Source organism: Grammomys surdaster, unplaced genomic scaffold (genome assembly GCF_004785775.1).
Source record: "Grammomys surdaster isolate TR1022 unplaced genomic scaffold, NIH_TR_1.0 241, whole genome shotgun sequence".
Classification (NCBI taxonomy): domain Eukaryota; kingdom Metazoa; phylum Chordata; class Mammalia; order Rodentia; family Muridae; genus Grammomys; species Grammomys surdaster.
In genome coordinates, this window is record NW_021604686.1 from 2,142,933 (window position 1) to 2,157,971 (window position 15,039).

At 48.5% G+C, this 15,039-nt stretch overlaps 1 protein-coding gene across 2 annotated transcripts in view; it reads left to right on the forward strand.

Moving 5' to 3' along the window:
- Positions 1-15,023, forward strand: part of Edc3 (enhancer of mRNA decapping 3) — a 44,626-nt gene extending 29,603 nt beyond the window's left edge. The window contains exons 5-7 of one of the 2 annotated variants that reach the window (XM_028774398.1): positions 4,319-4,472; positions 9,445-9,662; positions 13,011-15,023. In XM_028774398.1, the coding sequence (XP_028630231.1) occupies positions 4,319-4,472; positions 9,445-9,662; positions 13,011-13,345 (707 nt within the window). In that variant the 3' untranslated portion in view covers positions 13,346-15,023. Of the gene's footprint in view, positions 1-4,318; positions 4,473-9,444; positions 9,663-11,991; positions 12,162-13,010 lie in introns of those variants that run through there. The other variant, XM_028774399.1, reaches the window with a different exon arrangement.
- Positions 15,024-15,039: the final 16 nt, after the last annotated feature.

The following is a 15,039-nucleotide window of genomic DNA, read 5'->3' on the forward strand; positions in this document are numbered from 1 at the left end:
CTAAAGGACTGTTGGAGTAGCAAGTGGAAGCAGGCACGGTCACTGGGGCCTGATAGAGGTGGTGTCTGAAGTAAAGGTTGTGGGGTAGATGCAGCCAGAACAGAAAGCTTCCTGTGCCAGGATAACGTCTGTTGTATTATTTGGCTTCTCTCAACAATCCCTTTGACGCCACATTGCATTTGTGGTCCCTTTCATATAGATCTGCAGGGCTGTCTACACACTGGTAGTCTGAAAGTGCTAATTTGCAAGTGGTTTTGAAACATAAAAGGAAGACATGCTCACCTCCAGACTCCCCATTTTGGGACTGCCATAGAATAGATTCAGTTCATAGATCCAGAGGAGTCCCGTGCCCATCAGTGGAGCTGTGTCCATTGCCGGTGAGCTACAGGGCACAGAACCTTTCCCACTAAAGAGTCACCTTTGTATAAAGATTGCGTTACACTGAGAGGGACTTAGTAAGGCTAGACCTGGGTGGATGGGCGGGGAAGCTTGGATGCAGCATTGCAGACTGGAGCGCTGAGAGTATCAGAACGTGTGTGTGTGTGTGTGTGTGTGTGTGTGTCTGTGTCTGTGTCTGTGTGTCTGTGCGCGCGCACGCGTGTGTAAAGAGACAGCCTGCAGTGAGGTGGACCAGAAGGCGGAGTGCATAAGTGACAGCATGGGAGTGGCAGCCATAGGCAATGCTAGACCACTGGGTCATATGACCCAGGAGGCAGCCTAGCCACCACGTGGATGTGAGCCTTGTTTCCTGGCTCATGCAGTGTGTGATCAAGTTGTTTTCCTTGATACCTAGAGGTTAACAGGAGCCTTACAAATGCTATGTTTGTCATGAACTGGATATGGTTAGCTCTCCCTTTCTTCAGTACAGCTGTAAAATACATACAATATTCAGAGAAACTGATTTGACTGCCTTGATTCTCAAACAATAAAGATCCACCTTCCAACCCAAACATAATTAGGCTTGGTCCATGTTCAGATTGCCAGGGTTATTGTTTGCAGCACACACGCTATGTTCTTGCTTCCTTTCCTCTGGGACTTATTTTATTCCTCCTGCCTGGATCTGATAAGCCCGTCTAGCTTCTTGAACTTTATTTATAAATGTTTAAAAGGAACATTTTGTGATTCTTGTGTATTCATTTTGGAGAAGCAAACAGAGCAGGTTCCAGTAAGGTCCCCAGCATAGGACTGCAGGCAGAGAGGACCCTAGCCCGCCTCACTCTAGGCTATCACATTGTGCCAGCCCATCATCACAGGCCAGGGGGGACGGATGGTAGGAGACTCTTCCCAGCTGGAGTAGCACGTAGCCAGGGTGGAGACTGCCTGTTTTTCCTTATCTCCAGAGTTTCATTCATATTCTCTAGGACTGGGAGGGGAGTACCAGCTGGAAAGGAATCTACTTGTTCCCAGAGAGCTTCCTGTCTGCACAGCATAAGAGCTAGGCTTGGAAAGCTTGATTTATAGTATAGCAGGCCACTCACTTAAAACCAGCAGGGCTTGTTGAGGTAAATAGGTGAGGGACTGTAGACAGCACGCGCTCTCCTGTGCGTGACTTTGCAGGTGCAGAGGCTTTGAGTTAGATTGGTGTAAGTAGTTGGACAGGACAGCTTCGGAGTCTTGAAAATCCATCCTTTTCACTGCGGTCAGGGCTCCTAATTAGTTCTGATAACACGTGCCTGTCTAACGCAGGCCATAAAAATGGCTGTTCTAATCAGCCCTTGACACGTAAGGTCGGGCTTCACCTTCAACCTTGGCACCTCAGACACCAGTGACTGATATTTTAGAAAGGGGTAGAAAGAGAGACTCTTGTTTTTAATGCTACTTTTTGTCACCTCTGCCCATAACAAAAATGGGAGGCAGGCAGGCAGGCAGGCAGGCAGGCAGAAGCACTCAGCTGACATTTAATTCGACAAATGTTAGAGGCATTTTTTTTTTTTTTTTTTGGTTTTTTGGGTCAGGGTTTTTCTGTGTAGCCCTGGCTGTCCTGGAACTCACTCTGTAGACCAGGCTGGCCTCGAACTCAGAAATCCGCCTGCCTCTGCCTCCCAAGTGCTGGGATTAAAGGCGTGCGCCACCACTGCCCAGCAGAGGCATTTTTTATTATGTCTTTCTTATATTAAATTGTATTATTCTGCCTTACTTGAGGAGACGCAGGCCTAAATGCCATAGAATTGGGCTTTCCACTGGGTTCCTTTTGTTAAAACCCACAGCAGATATCCTCCTTGTGTCTGGTTTGGGCAATCTACGCATCCAAGACTGGATTTATAATAGAAGGAAAAGAAATTTCTCTAGAAATGGCCACTAGGCCAGCAGGTTTTTCTAAACAGAATACTGGAGCAATGGCATGGTGATGCTAAATCCACAAGAAAACTAATATTTTTAGACTAGATCATAAATAGCGAGAGGTTTGTATCTGTACATTTGACCAGTTGGTGAGACTGTATGCGTGTATTAAAGACAGATGCACCAAGCTAACAAGCTCAGTGAATCACGGCTGCTGATGCAAAAGGGTCACCACCCTACCTAAAGGAGTTAAGATTTGGTATCCAAAAATGCCAGACACAGAGAGTATGTAATCCTCAGATGACTTGCTAGAGCCTGTTTTGTTGTTGTTTGTGTTTTTAAATGTGTATGGGTGTTTTGCCTGCATGTATGACTCTACCCTGTGTATAAAAGCCCACAGAAGCCAGCAAGAGTGTGAGACCCCTTAAACTGGAGTTAGGGATGGTTGTGAGCTGCCATGTGGGTGCTGAGAATCCATACTGGATCTTCTGAAAGAGTAGCCACTGTTCTTAGCCTCTGAGCCATCTTCCCAGCGCAGTGCCCATGCTGGTTTCCTCAGACAAGGTAGCTAAAAGGGCTTCTTGGTAGTGGAGCTGCTCTTCTGGCCATTGCATTTGTAAGATGACATTGCTATTTTCGGGGAGCAAGACCTTTGTTATTAAGGAAAGGGCTTCAGATCACAAGTTTTTACTTTGGTGGTGTTCTTTGCTTGGTTCCCTGACCTCTAAGATGTTACTGGTCTGGAGATGCTGATATGTGTGAGGTATACCACATAAACTACAGAACTCTTAGAATTTTGTTTCTGGTGAATGAAAAAAATGTTCTTTTTCTGTTTATTATTATTATTATGTATTTTTATTGGATATTTTCCTTATTAAAAATGTTCTCTTACGTAGCTTGACAGTTGTTTCGCTGTAGTCCTTGATGGCCAGAAGGTTGGGTAGTAATGCATAGGGAGAAAATGACATGTTACTTGAAAAAAAAAGTTGCTGACTGAATTTCTTAAGCTAAGAGGAAGAACTAACTGGAAGAGAGAAATAAGAGGAAGCAGAGAGCAGATGAGCGGGACTTCCTATCAAGAAATTGATGAGAATAGCAGTGTCTGGGTGGGGGGGGGGCGGTGTCAGAGGACTAATTAGCATCTGTTCCGATTCTTGGAAAAGAGGAGCAGCCTGTTGATGAAGATAACTCTAAAGTCCAAGGTGACTTTTCCCATTTTGAGAAAGTGTTGTTTTATTGTGATAGGAGTTGCTAAGGAGGGAGGACATGCCCCCTGCTTTTAGAGCAGTGGCTTTCAGCCTCCCGAGTGCCACCACTCCTTCATACAGTTCCTCGTGCTGTGGTGACCCCGGCCATAAAATAAGGTTCATTCCTACTTCATAACTGTACTTTTGCTACTGCTGAGTTGTAGTGTGACAGCTGTTTTCTGATGGTCTTAGGCCACCTCTGTGCAAGGACATTTGCCGCCACCACCCCACTCCCCTCTACCCTCCTCCTTGCCCTGGGTCGTGACCCACAAGTTGATCTAGAACGAGTAACATAGGTCGTCATGTATCCCAAGCATGCCTTAGCCTCAGAGTGGAGGCTGGAACATGGTCTCTACAGAACCCTGGCTGCCCGGGACTCACTCTGCAGACCAGGCTTACCTCAGACCCACAGAGATCAGATTACCTTTGCCTTCAGACTGCTGAAGTTAAAGGCGTACTCCAACCTCCTGGAAAGGCTTATTCTTAAAAGGTTGGCATTTGGCTTAGAATAAAGCTCATTTGATAGAGTTTTTCCTGAGCATATATAATGTTCTGGGTTTAGGTCTCAGTAGTGAATAAACTGGGCATGTGTGTGCTTATTTGTACTCCATGCACTTAGAAGGTGGAAACAGGAGGATTTAGAGTCCAAGATCATCTATTGCTACATGAGAAGACCTATCTCAAAAAAGAAAAGAAGTTAGCATTTGTAGAAACTGTGTAGAATGCCCACATTTTTGGACCCGATTTCTTATAATAATTTCCCCCTGCTCCTTGCCTCTCTTTTACCACAGACTCTGGCCTGGTAGTCCCAAGTGTTTCCTATGAGCTACATAAAAAACTGTTGTCTGTGGCTGAGAAGCACGGGCTGACCTTAGAGCGCAGACTTGAGATGACCGGTGTGTGTGCCAGTCAGATGGCGCTGACCCTCCTAGGAGGACCCAACAGGTGAGTGTCTCTAGACTGGCAGTGCTGAATGTCAGCCCACACACCTCACAAGCACATAGGAGCTGCTGCCAGGTGTCACTGCTGTCCCCTGTGAGCCTCTTATGCTGCCAGCTTTCTTTGTTTGCCCTTTCTCTTACCCGTCTCCTGGAAGTCTTTACCGTTCCTTCTTTCCTGACAGCCACTGTCTGGTCTTTTGAGATCCATGCTGATTTTCAGGTCTGACTTTGAGAAGCCTTACAGAGATCTGGTCTGTCACTAGAAAGCTCCACTGAACGCCATCGGTCTTGACCGCCATCTCTGAGGACATTTAGAGACACCCTGACAACCTAGTGGAGGAGGTGGTCTCTGTCCAAAGGCCACTGTTAGCTGCACAGCTTGGTCTTACCAGAGGGTGTGTCCTAGACCTTCTGTTTGACCTTGGGCACACCAGAGACAACACACCACACCGCTCATGCCTGGGGACGGCTTCATTCAGGAAGTATAGTGAATTGTCATGATGAAGGAAGCAGAGAAAAGGGTCTAGAAATTACCTGACTGCGCTGCTGACAGTGTCTCCTGGTTCTAAAGCAGGAAGGATAGATTTCACTCTGGCCCCAACTCCACGCTTTGTTAGTTAGGAGTGTTTGTTCCTCTTTGTGCTTTGCTTGGGCCTGTTCTTTTCTATGCCCAGCATTCTTGTGTAGAAAGGGAAGGGGACTCCCTAAGGAGGGATATAGCTTGTTGCACATCTTACTCTCAGGATAAGCCACCTGGATTGTCTTGGAATGAACTCATCAGGGAGAAGGGTTTTTGAAGCCACTGAGTGACTTTCTAGAAACAGTGTGGGCAGAGGTCATGCATGTCCTCACCAGTGCATTCTTCACTAGCCAGCTTCTTCTGATAGTGGACCTTTGCCTATTTTTCCTTTCTTTTTCTTTCTTTCTTTTTTTTTTTTTTTTTTAAGACAGGTCTACTCTGTAGTCCTGGCTGTCCTGGAATTCTCAACTCTCCTGCCTCAGACCCCAAGGCTTGCAGGCCCTTGGTTACAGGTGTTCACCACTGTACCTAACCCATTTATGATTTTTCTGTGGTTGGTTGGTTTTGAAAAAAAAAATGTTTTTTAAAGACAGGGTTTCTCTGTGTAGCCCTGGCTGTTCTAGTGTAAGGTTCCATGATTCACCAAAGAATGACACCCCAGACTTAAGTAGTATATAAATACAAAGAGTGTTTTATTCTGCAGAAGGCCAGCATTGTTGGGGTCCCCCATTACCAAGATAGAGAGACACCTAAGTGAGCTCTCAGGCCTGATTGAAAGTGCATTAGGGGATTCTGGGGTCGGTGACCTCTATCCTATTCCATCTCTAGGGTGTGGAGGCTAGTTTGAAACTGCTGACCCATTGTCCTTGTTCCAGGCCAGGTGGTGGGACTGTTTCTGATGGCAGTGCAGTTTCTAACTAGCTGCCTGAAGCCTGGGTTTTTAGGCCTAATCGCCTGAACTGCCAAGTTGAAGCCTGTCATGGAGTCAGCGTCTCATTACTGGAACTTGCCTCACTTTGTAGACCTGACTGGCCCTGAGCTCACAGAGGTCCTCCCTCTGCCTCTGCCTCTCTGCCTCTCTCTGCCTCTCTGCCTCTGCCTGCCTCTGCCTCTCTGCCTCCCCCCCCTCTCTCTCTCTCTCTCTCTCTCTCTGCCTTTCTCTCTCTCTCTCTGCCCGTCTGCCTCTGTGCCTCTGCCTCTGCGCCTCTGCCTCTGCATCTCTGCCTCTCTGTCTCTCTCTGCCTCTCTCTCTGCCTCTGTCTCTCTCTGTCTCTCTCTGCCTCTCTCTGCCTCTGCCTCTCTCTCTCTCTCTGCCTCTCTCTCTGCTCTCTCTGCCTCTCTCTCTCTGCCTCTCTCTCTGCTTCTCTCTGCCCCTCTGCCTCTGCGCCTCTGCCTCTGCCTCTCTGCCTCTGCCTCTCTGCCTCTTCCTCTCTGCCTCTTCCTCTCTGCCTCTCTGCCTCTCTCTGCCTCTGCCTCTCTCTGCCTCTGCTTCTCTCTGCCTCTCTCTGCCTCTCTGTGCCTCTCTCTGCCCCTTCTCTGCCCCTTCTCTGCCCCTCCTCTGCCCCTCTGCCTCCAAAGTGCTAGGATTAAAGGTGTGTGCCACCACCACCAAGCCTTGCTGGTTTTTCTTAGTCAGAGCTCTCAGAAGTTACATCTCTGTCCTTTGTAGCAGTTAGTAGTCCTTTGGAAGTCAGACACATTGTTTTCTGTCCATTCAATGTGTGTCTCAAGTGCCATTTTTCACAACCGAGTTTTATGTGCTCCTCAGAGCTTCACATTGAAGGGAACTATTACAGACCCATGATTTAAGAGGAGCAGACTGTGGTAACACTGCTGGTGTAATGGTGCCAGAACTTTGCTCTGCAGAGGTGCTGTGGGTGCTAAGACACCAACCTGCTTTCATGGTAGTGAGTTTATGATGGGGTTACGAAGGGCCCGAGAAAGCAGACCCCTGAACCAGATGCCAGGACCCCGCAGCATGTATGTAAAGGAAGAAGTATTGTTTCCTCTAGAACAGTGGTTTTTCAACCTTCCTAATGCTGCAACTGTCTAATACAATTCCTCATGTTGTAGTGACCCTCAACCATAAAATTATTTTCGCTGCTACTTTATAACTGTCATTTTGTTATGAATCATAAGTAGATATCTGATAAGTGACCCCTGTGGAGGGCTGTTGGGGCCAAGGGGGCACGACATACAGGTTGAGACCCACTGCTCCAGAGGCAGAGCTAACGGGGTAGAGACTAGCTCGGCGTCTGTGGAAGACGGTGCCAAGTTCTCCCAAGTATGTTTGGGAAGGAAAGTCCTGAAATTCCTTTTTGTTTTGACAGTACCTGTAAATCTTCCTCTGTGGGCGGTGATGATTGATTGGCACTGATCCACCCTACTGGATCTTACTGTTCTCCTCGTCTCTACCTTGTAGGCCACCTCTAGGGCTGATCTATCCCTCCTTAGCATTGGCTCTCAGAAAACAGAGGCATGGCAGCTTTGACTAGCAGGAAGACTTCTCCAAGGCAGGTTCTGCCCTGATGCCTAAAACTCTCAGTTGAGGATTTCTGTGTGTTGGGAATTGCATTTGATGCATTCGTTCATTCACACAGCTCCCTAGGAAGTAACGAGGAGTTATCTACAACATTGCTCTCATCAGATGAGTGGCAAATAAGGACCATAGGAGTTGAGAAAATTAGCATGACTCACAGGTGAGAGGTGGGAGCCTTAATCTAGAGTTCAAAGAAAAGGGAGCTCAGAGTTTGAAAAGCGAAGGGCTTGTGTGCTCCATGGAAGCCCTGCTTGCCCATGGCTCCGCTTGCCCAGATCCAGCACTTGGGGTTGGTCCACCCGCCAGCTACTCCATCTGCAGGCTTCTGGGGCATGTAGACTAGCCGATCCTACAGAGTCAGACATTGCTGAGTGGAGCAGGTCCTGGGTCTGCCAACTGGCCCTCAGCTATGGGTGTAAGGGTGGAGCCTGGTGAGCCTCTGGAAAGCAAAGAGGGCAGGGAGGTGTGTGGCAGCCTGAAACTCACCCTGAGCCTACCCCGAGATGCTTTGCCTAGCTGTAGGATCGCCCTGACTCTGGGCAGTAGCAGGATATACTAGACGAGTTCTGGCAATACTGAAGTATTTATGGTTTGTCAGAGACCAGAGGCCTTGAACCAGACTGACAACTTGTTGCAATGATTATTTGCATGTAAAGCTGTTTGGGCAAGAAAATAATACTGTGTGACACCTTGCAGTTTCCAGTGCCTCTCCAACTAACAAATATGGAGAGGAGAGAAAGATGGAGGAGCAAAGAGGTGCATGTGTGGTGGAGAGGCCAAACTAGAGACTCAACAGCGGGACAGGTGTGAGAGAAGGCTGCGTGTTACCACCAGGGGCCACGCAGACATTTGTGGACTATGCTGCTGCCTGTGGCTGTCCGTGAGCCGGGCTGCTGCCTGTGGCTGTCCGTGAGCTGGGCTGCTGCCGGGAACCGTATTGGTCTCCCTGGCCCACGTTGATGTCCTTGGTCTCTGGGGCAGAGGCCGTGTTGATGTCGGGTCTGTACTGCCACCAGAGACCATGCTGAGGTCATGGTTCATGCTGTTGCCAGAAACATTGTGACCGTCCATGAACTAGGTTCCTGCTGACTGTGTAGGGCAAGGGAGCTAGCTATTTTTACAGTGGCATTGATGACTTCAGATTCACAGAGGGACATAGAGGGCTTTAGTGACAACCTCCACCCCACCCCCAAAAAGTAACCGCCTAGACAGGAAACCATCGAAGAGATCTTAAAAAATTGTGATACAGGATATTGAAGTGCAGGTCTCCACTGTTAAATGCTTCTGACGGGGTTACAGGTGGGGAAGGACCTGTTTTTCTTTAAAGGGCTGGCCACTGGGAGTTTGACCATGCTCCAGTGAGTATATAGGCAACATACATTAGACTACTTGGACTTGTGAGGGTTTTTTCCTTCTTTTTCTGGAGGGGGGGGGTTACAGGGGTGGCAGGCAGACGGAGGACTGGGGATGTGTAATTTTGAGGTGAATAATGTGAAATTCCCAAATAATCAATAAAAATATTACAAAAAAAAAAAAGTGAAGGGCTGTTTGTCCAGGGGACATAGTGTGAGCATGAGAAGGAGTGAGGAGCTTGTCCGAGCTGGAGCCGGCTGACCTGGGGGCTGGCACTCAGAGACGGAGCACATGGAGTTCCACCACATTGAGCTTTGGACTTCACTGTTCTTCACATGAAGATGTTTTGGGTCAGAACATAGTTTGGACAAACAGGGTTGTGTGTTTGTTGTGGTGAAGTAGTGGGAAGAGTAAGCAGTGAGCACCACATCAGGCCTGGCGGCTTGTAGTGTCAGCAGTGAAGAGTAAGGTGTCCACAGAACAACATGTACTTGTTTCTGGGATAGGAACTCAAGGGGTTAGCCCAGTCTGTCCAGTAACTGCTGCTCCACTTTTGTGTTCTAGGTTGAATCCTAAGAACGTCCACCAGAGGCCTACAGTAGCTCTGTTGTGCGGGCCCCATGTGAAGGGGGCTCAGGGTATCAGTTGTGGGAGGCACCTAGCCAACCATGACGTGCAAGTCATCCTCTTCCTGCCCAACTTTGTCAAGATGCTGGAGTCTATCACCAATGAACTGTCTCTCTTCAGCAAGACCCAAGGTCAGCAAGTGTCTAGCCTAAGAGGTGAGCATCAGCACTGCGTGGAGCTCAGGGGAGAATACTTGCTTTATGTGCACAAAGAAAGTGGCTCTCTAGAGAGGTCAGAGCTTTCTACTTCCTTGGTAGCATGACAGTCTGGTGGTGCCACCTGGTGGTGCCAAGTAGAAAGGCATTACATGGGGAGAGTTTTCTTTAGTGGCTCAATATGGTGGTGCCCCACATCTAAAATCTCAGGTCTTAGGAGATGGGGACAGGATGTTCATGAGTTTGAGGCCAGTTGGGATTACTATGGGGGAAATAGCTTCACGTGTGTGTGTGTGTGTGTGTGTGTGTGTGTGTGTGCGCATGCGCGCGCACGCGCGCGCGCATGCTTGCATGTTCTGCTTCCAAGGGCATCTTTAAATTACCTAAAATAAAAACCCTAGGCCCTACCCTTTTCCTGCCACTCAGAGAGAGCTAGATCCCCTCTGTCTCATTTCATGAATATTTGTGGGACTGGCACTGTTCCTGGGTCTGGGAATAAACGTGGAGATGACTTTTTGAATCCATTTTCCCAGCCGGGTGTGGGGGTGTGTGGCGGGGTGTGGCTTTCGTCAGAGTTCTTGGGAGGCAGAGACAGGTGGAGCTCTCTGAGCTCAAGGCCAGCCTGGTCTATATATCAAGTTCCAGGGCTATATAGTGAGACCCTGTGTCAAAGAAATAAAATCATTTCCCCATGATGTGATTCACACTGTGGTTAGAAGAGAAGAGCATACAAGTACGTAACATCAGATCAGCTAAGATTTCAGTGTTAGTAACATACAGCAGGAAGGACAGAACGTGCCGGAGGTCGGGCCATAAAGGGACTAGAGGTCACAAGGGTTTGAGCTGTAACTCTAGGTGGATGTAGAGTCACTGGTGGTAGAACAGAGAGATTATCTACTAGGATAATTTTTTGTAGACAGAATCTCACTGTATATCCATGGTTGGCTTGGAACTCGTTCTGTAGACCAGGCTACATAGACTCAAACCTGTTTCTTAGCTAGCTCAGCTGCTAGACAAGTACTCTGGGCTTTGAGTGGGAGATCAGGTTACAGAAAGGTTCTGAGATTGTCTTATGAGAATCATAGGTAGCAGAGAGCTGGGACAGTAGCTCTACTAGGGGGGTGATGGAAAGTGCTTAGCTTCTGAATCATTTGTGAAGTTAGAGTCAGCTTACCAGAGAGAAGCAAGAGAAGAAATAGGAATGGCTCCAGTGAGCAGCTCAGGAGGCCTAGGCAGAGAGATTCTCAGCTTAGAGGCCATCCTGGGCAACTCAATGAAATTTAGAAAACAAAAGACGAAAGGCTAGAGAGATGGCTCAGTGGTTAAAAGCAATTGCTCTGCTTGCTGAGTTCCTGAATTCAATTCCCAGCACCTTCATGGCAGCTCAAAATCATATGTAGCTTTAGTTCAGGGTATCTGACATTGTCTTCTGGCCTTTAATATGTTGTACACTTTCATGCATACACATAAAATGAAAATAGATCTGAGAGACAAAGGATGAGAAAATGCTCTAAATTTTTTAGCCTCAGTGGGACTTGGCAGAGAAAGAACCTCTCAGGTTAGATGTCTCTTGAGTGTTGAGGGTTAGAACCAGTGCTGCTCAGTAGGAAGCGTGACTCTGGAGTAGAAGGAAGGGTCCGGCCTGGAGTTCCAGGTGCTGTGGGGTAGAGAAGTTGTTAGGGAAGAGAGGCCTAAGACCTGGGCTCTTCTGTTTCTGACGCCAAGGAGTTGTCAGGGAGGGAGGAGGAGGAAGTAAAACTAAAAGCCATGTGGAGGAGAGAGCTCCAGGTTCATTCCCAAGAAGACTGAGAGTGAGCTTTGGCAGTGTGGAGGCCTGGGGTACCTGTGGATAGCACAGGTCTGCTGTAGGACCGACTTGTGACTGTAGTGGCATTAAAGTGAGAATGGGGTCAAAGTTAGAGCACAGGTATATGTTCCAAGAGGGAAAGACCTTGCCAGAGGCCTCGTGGCAAGTCAGGAGGACTAGACCAGAGCCACAGGCTTCTCCGTGCACACAAAGGGTTCCACTTGAGGGATTCTTGGCCCACTGGAACTTTATATGCATGTGTTTTAAGTAGGGAAGCTTCGAGGGTCTGATTGAGCAATATCGTTAACTGTAGGCTGAGCACTAGAGTGAGTGAGCGTTGGGAGTGGCTTACAGTCTGATGCTGTGCTACTGTCTTAGGGTTTCACTGCTGTCAAGAGACACCGTGACCAAGGCAAACATTTAACTGGGGGTGGCTTACAGTTTCACGACAGGAAGCATGGCAGCATCCAGGCAGACTCGGTGCTGGAGAAAGAACTGAGAGTTCTATATCTTGATCCACAGGCAGCAGGAGGAGACTGTCTTCTGCAGGCAGCAGGAGGAGCTTCTCTTCACCCTGGGTGAAGCTTAAACAGAGGACCTCAAAGCCCACCCCCACTGAGAGTCATTTCCTCCAACAAGGCCACACCTCCTAGTAGTGCCACTTTCCATGGGTCATGCATATTCAAACCACCACTGCCAAGTTTCAGCCAGTCGTTCCGCAAGCTATCTAAAACCTTCCTATGGTAGCTGCTTCGGGAAGCTGGCCTGGGGATGCTGACCCTGCAGTCTAGTCTCATTGCTGCTCTTATCAGGTTAATTTCTTAGGCTAATCCTAGATTTGCATACATGTTGAGACTTCCTGTTCTTACTGTTACAGAGGACTATAGTCTGGTCAGAGCAGAGGAGTCTTTTTTTTTTTTTTCTAAAAAGACAAAAAAAATACTGTTTTACCTAAGTTTGTGTGGGTGTGCATGTGTTATGGTGTGTGTGGAGGTCTAAAGGATAACTTAGAGAAGTCCGTTCTCTCTCCTACCATGTGTATCTTGGGGATCAAACTTGGGTCATCTAGCTTGGCAGCAAGTGCCTTTAATGAAGTATTGAACCATCTCACTGGCTGCTAGGGAAGCCCTTTAGGTTCTGGGAGAACAGAGACTATTTCCTCCTGTTTCTAAGTCTGGGCTGAGTGGAGGAAAGAACCCATTTCCATGAGGAATCCCTAGAGAAGGGCAGGCTAGCTGGAGTGGGATATACAGGCCAGCGTTTGAGCAGACATACCTGTTGTTGCCAGCTGGTGTTTCTGCAGGACCCTGAGAGCATCCTGAGGGCTGACAGCCTAACATCATGAGGGTTAGTCAGATATAAAACCCCATCTGCAAGGCAGAGGAGGTGAGAGCCTTATGCCCTTGAGAAGGTTGGCTTTTGGAGAGGTATTAGAGTGGTACTATCTAGAAAACCAGGTGTTCCTGGGACCACCCGAACCTTGGTCTGTCCTGCTGTCTGTCCGTCCCAGGAATTTTCAGATGCATTCTTTCTATCTGTAGATCTCCCTGCTAGCCCTGTGGACCTGGTTATCAACTGCCTGGATTGTCCAGAGAATGCCTTCCTGCGAGATCAGCCCTGGTACAAGGCAGCTGTGGCCTGGGCAAACCAGAACCGGGCACCAGTACTCAGCATAGACCCTCCTGTGCATGAAGTTGAACAGGGCATTGATGCCAAATGGTCCCTGGCGCTGGGCCTGCCTCTGCCACTCGGGGAGCATGCAGGCCGAGTCTATTTGTGTGACATTGGCATTCCCCAGCAAGTCTTCCAGGAGGTTGGCATCAACTACCACTCACCCTTCGGCTGCAAGTTTGTCATTCCCCTTCACTCTGCCTAGAGGGGCTTTGGGCAACCGGACCCGGTATTCCCTGCACTCCTGCCGCCAAACCCACTAAGGGACGCCTTAAGATGTGAAGCTTTGTGGACCTTGTAGACTTATCTCTTGGGTTTGTTTCTTCTGTGAGAGAACAACATGTACTTAAAACTTGCCTGCCACCTTCCCTTAAGCAGGGCCGGCTCTCCCACTGGTATGTATGTCAGGGTAGACCAGTGGCTCCAGGCGTCTTTCTATCCTCCCCTGCCTCCATTTAATTGGGGCTTTGTTTACACACATAGGCAGCTCTAAGACTGTTTCAGGTTTACAGCCACTGGGTGCCATGTGGGCTGGCACATGTGGGGTGGGCTGGGGCCTGTTAGGGCCTCCAACCACTCTTATTTCAGAAGGCTATATGTCTCCTATGCTTCCTCTGGCCCTGCAACCAGACAGCCCACTTCCTGTTATGTGGATCAGGCTGCATGGCAGCTATCCAGAAGACAAACCGTACTGTGTCTCTGCTTTCCCCACAAGGCCACCAGCTTGTTTGTAAACTTTGGACCCTTCTTAGATGTTCCGATTTTATGTTGGGACTTTCCCTGAGGAGTGTGTCAGGATGATGACTATGGTGAGGTCTTAGACTGGCTGCTCTGCTGTCACCTTTTAGCAGTTTTGTGCCTGTCAGGCTACAATGCCCACCTCCTAGTTAGGAACCAGACCTTCAGGATGCAGCTCTTCAGTATTGGGGAGATCTGGGGGAGCTTGGTGCTGAGCCAGAGGAGGCTCCCTGGTGCTTCAGTCCTACCATTACTTCCTACCTCCTTGTCCATAAATGTCCGCCCCTTCTCCCTGTCTCTGGAAATGGCCCTTCACACCTATCCCAGGACAGGTTACATGTCCCCCTCCTGCCATGGCTTCACTCCAGTTTAATCCTTTGTAGCTGTCCTCTTCAGGTGTGCAGACTTGGAACTAGTGGCCTGTTTCAAACATGCCAAAAATGAGCCCAGTTCTAGGTGACTGTAGTGATGGGATTCAGCTAGGGAGCGTCACACTGTTCGGATCCTAGGGCATTATCCTCAGGATCTTCCTGGGCTTGGATCTTTCAGGTTAGTAGGATAGAGGACCATGCCTGGAGCCTTATCAGAGACCTTGGAAGCCTTTCTCCACATTCTGCTGTGCCTGTCACTAGTTGAGGGGTATAGGTGAACAGGCAGATGGGCTCCCTAAAATGTTTGGGTACAGGGTAAGCCCTGGTACCATGAATTTCAGGCTGCTCTCTTGTAGGAACATGGCCAGGAACAGATGGTGATATGATAGCCTTTCCTTTCCTTTCCTTTTTATCTTTTCTCTTTAGTTATCTCCAGCTCCAGGAAAGAGGCCAGAGGACTGGGAGCCTCAGCTGCACAACAGGACTTTAGCTTTCAAGCTCAGCCTCTTTTCTAAAGAAAGGGTTACGACTGGGACAGCAGGCAGCCACAGTTTACTAGACATGCAAAAAAAGGAGGTAGAACTCTGGTCCTGAAGATGGTTAGCATTAGGACCTCCCTAGAGTTGAAAATGTTACCCCTACCTGCAGCTCTTTTTGGAAGCTCCTGCTCAATAGCTGGTCTCAGTCAGGTGGTCAACTCTGTCACTAATGCATGCAGCTCTTGGTGAACCCAAAGCCAGCACAATAAAGTGACAAAACTCTGTGCTATCTTAACTCTTTGTAGAGTGAT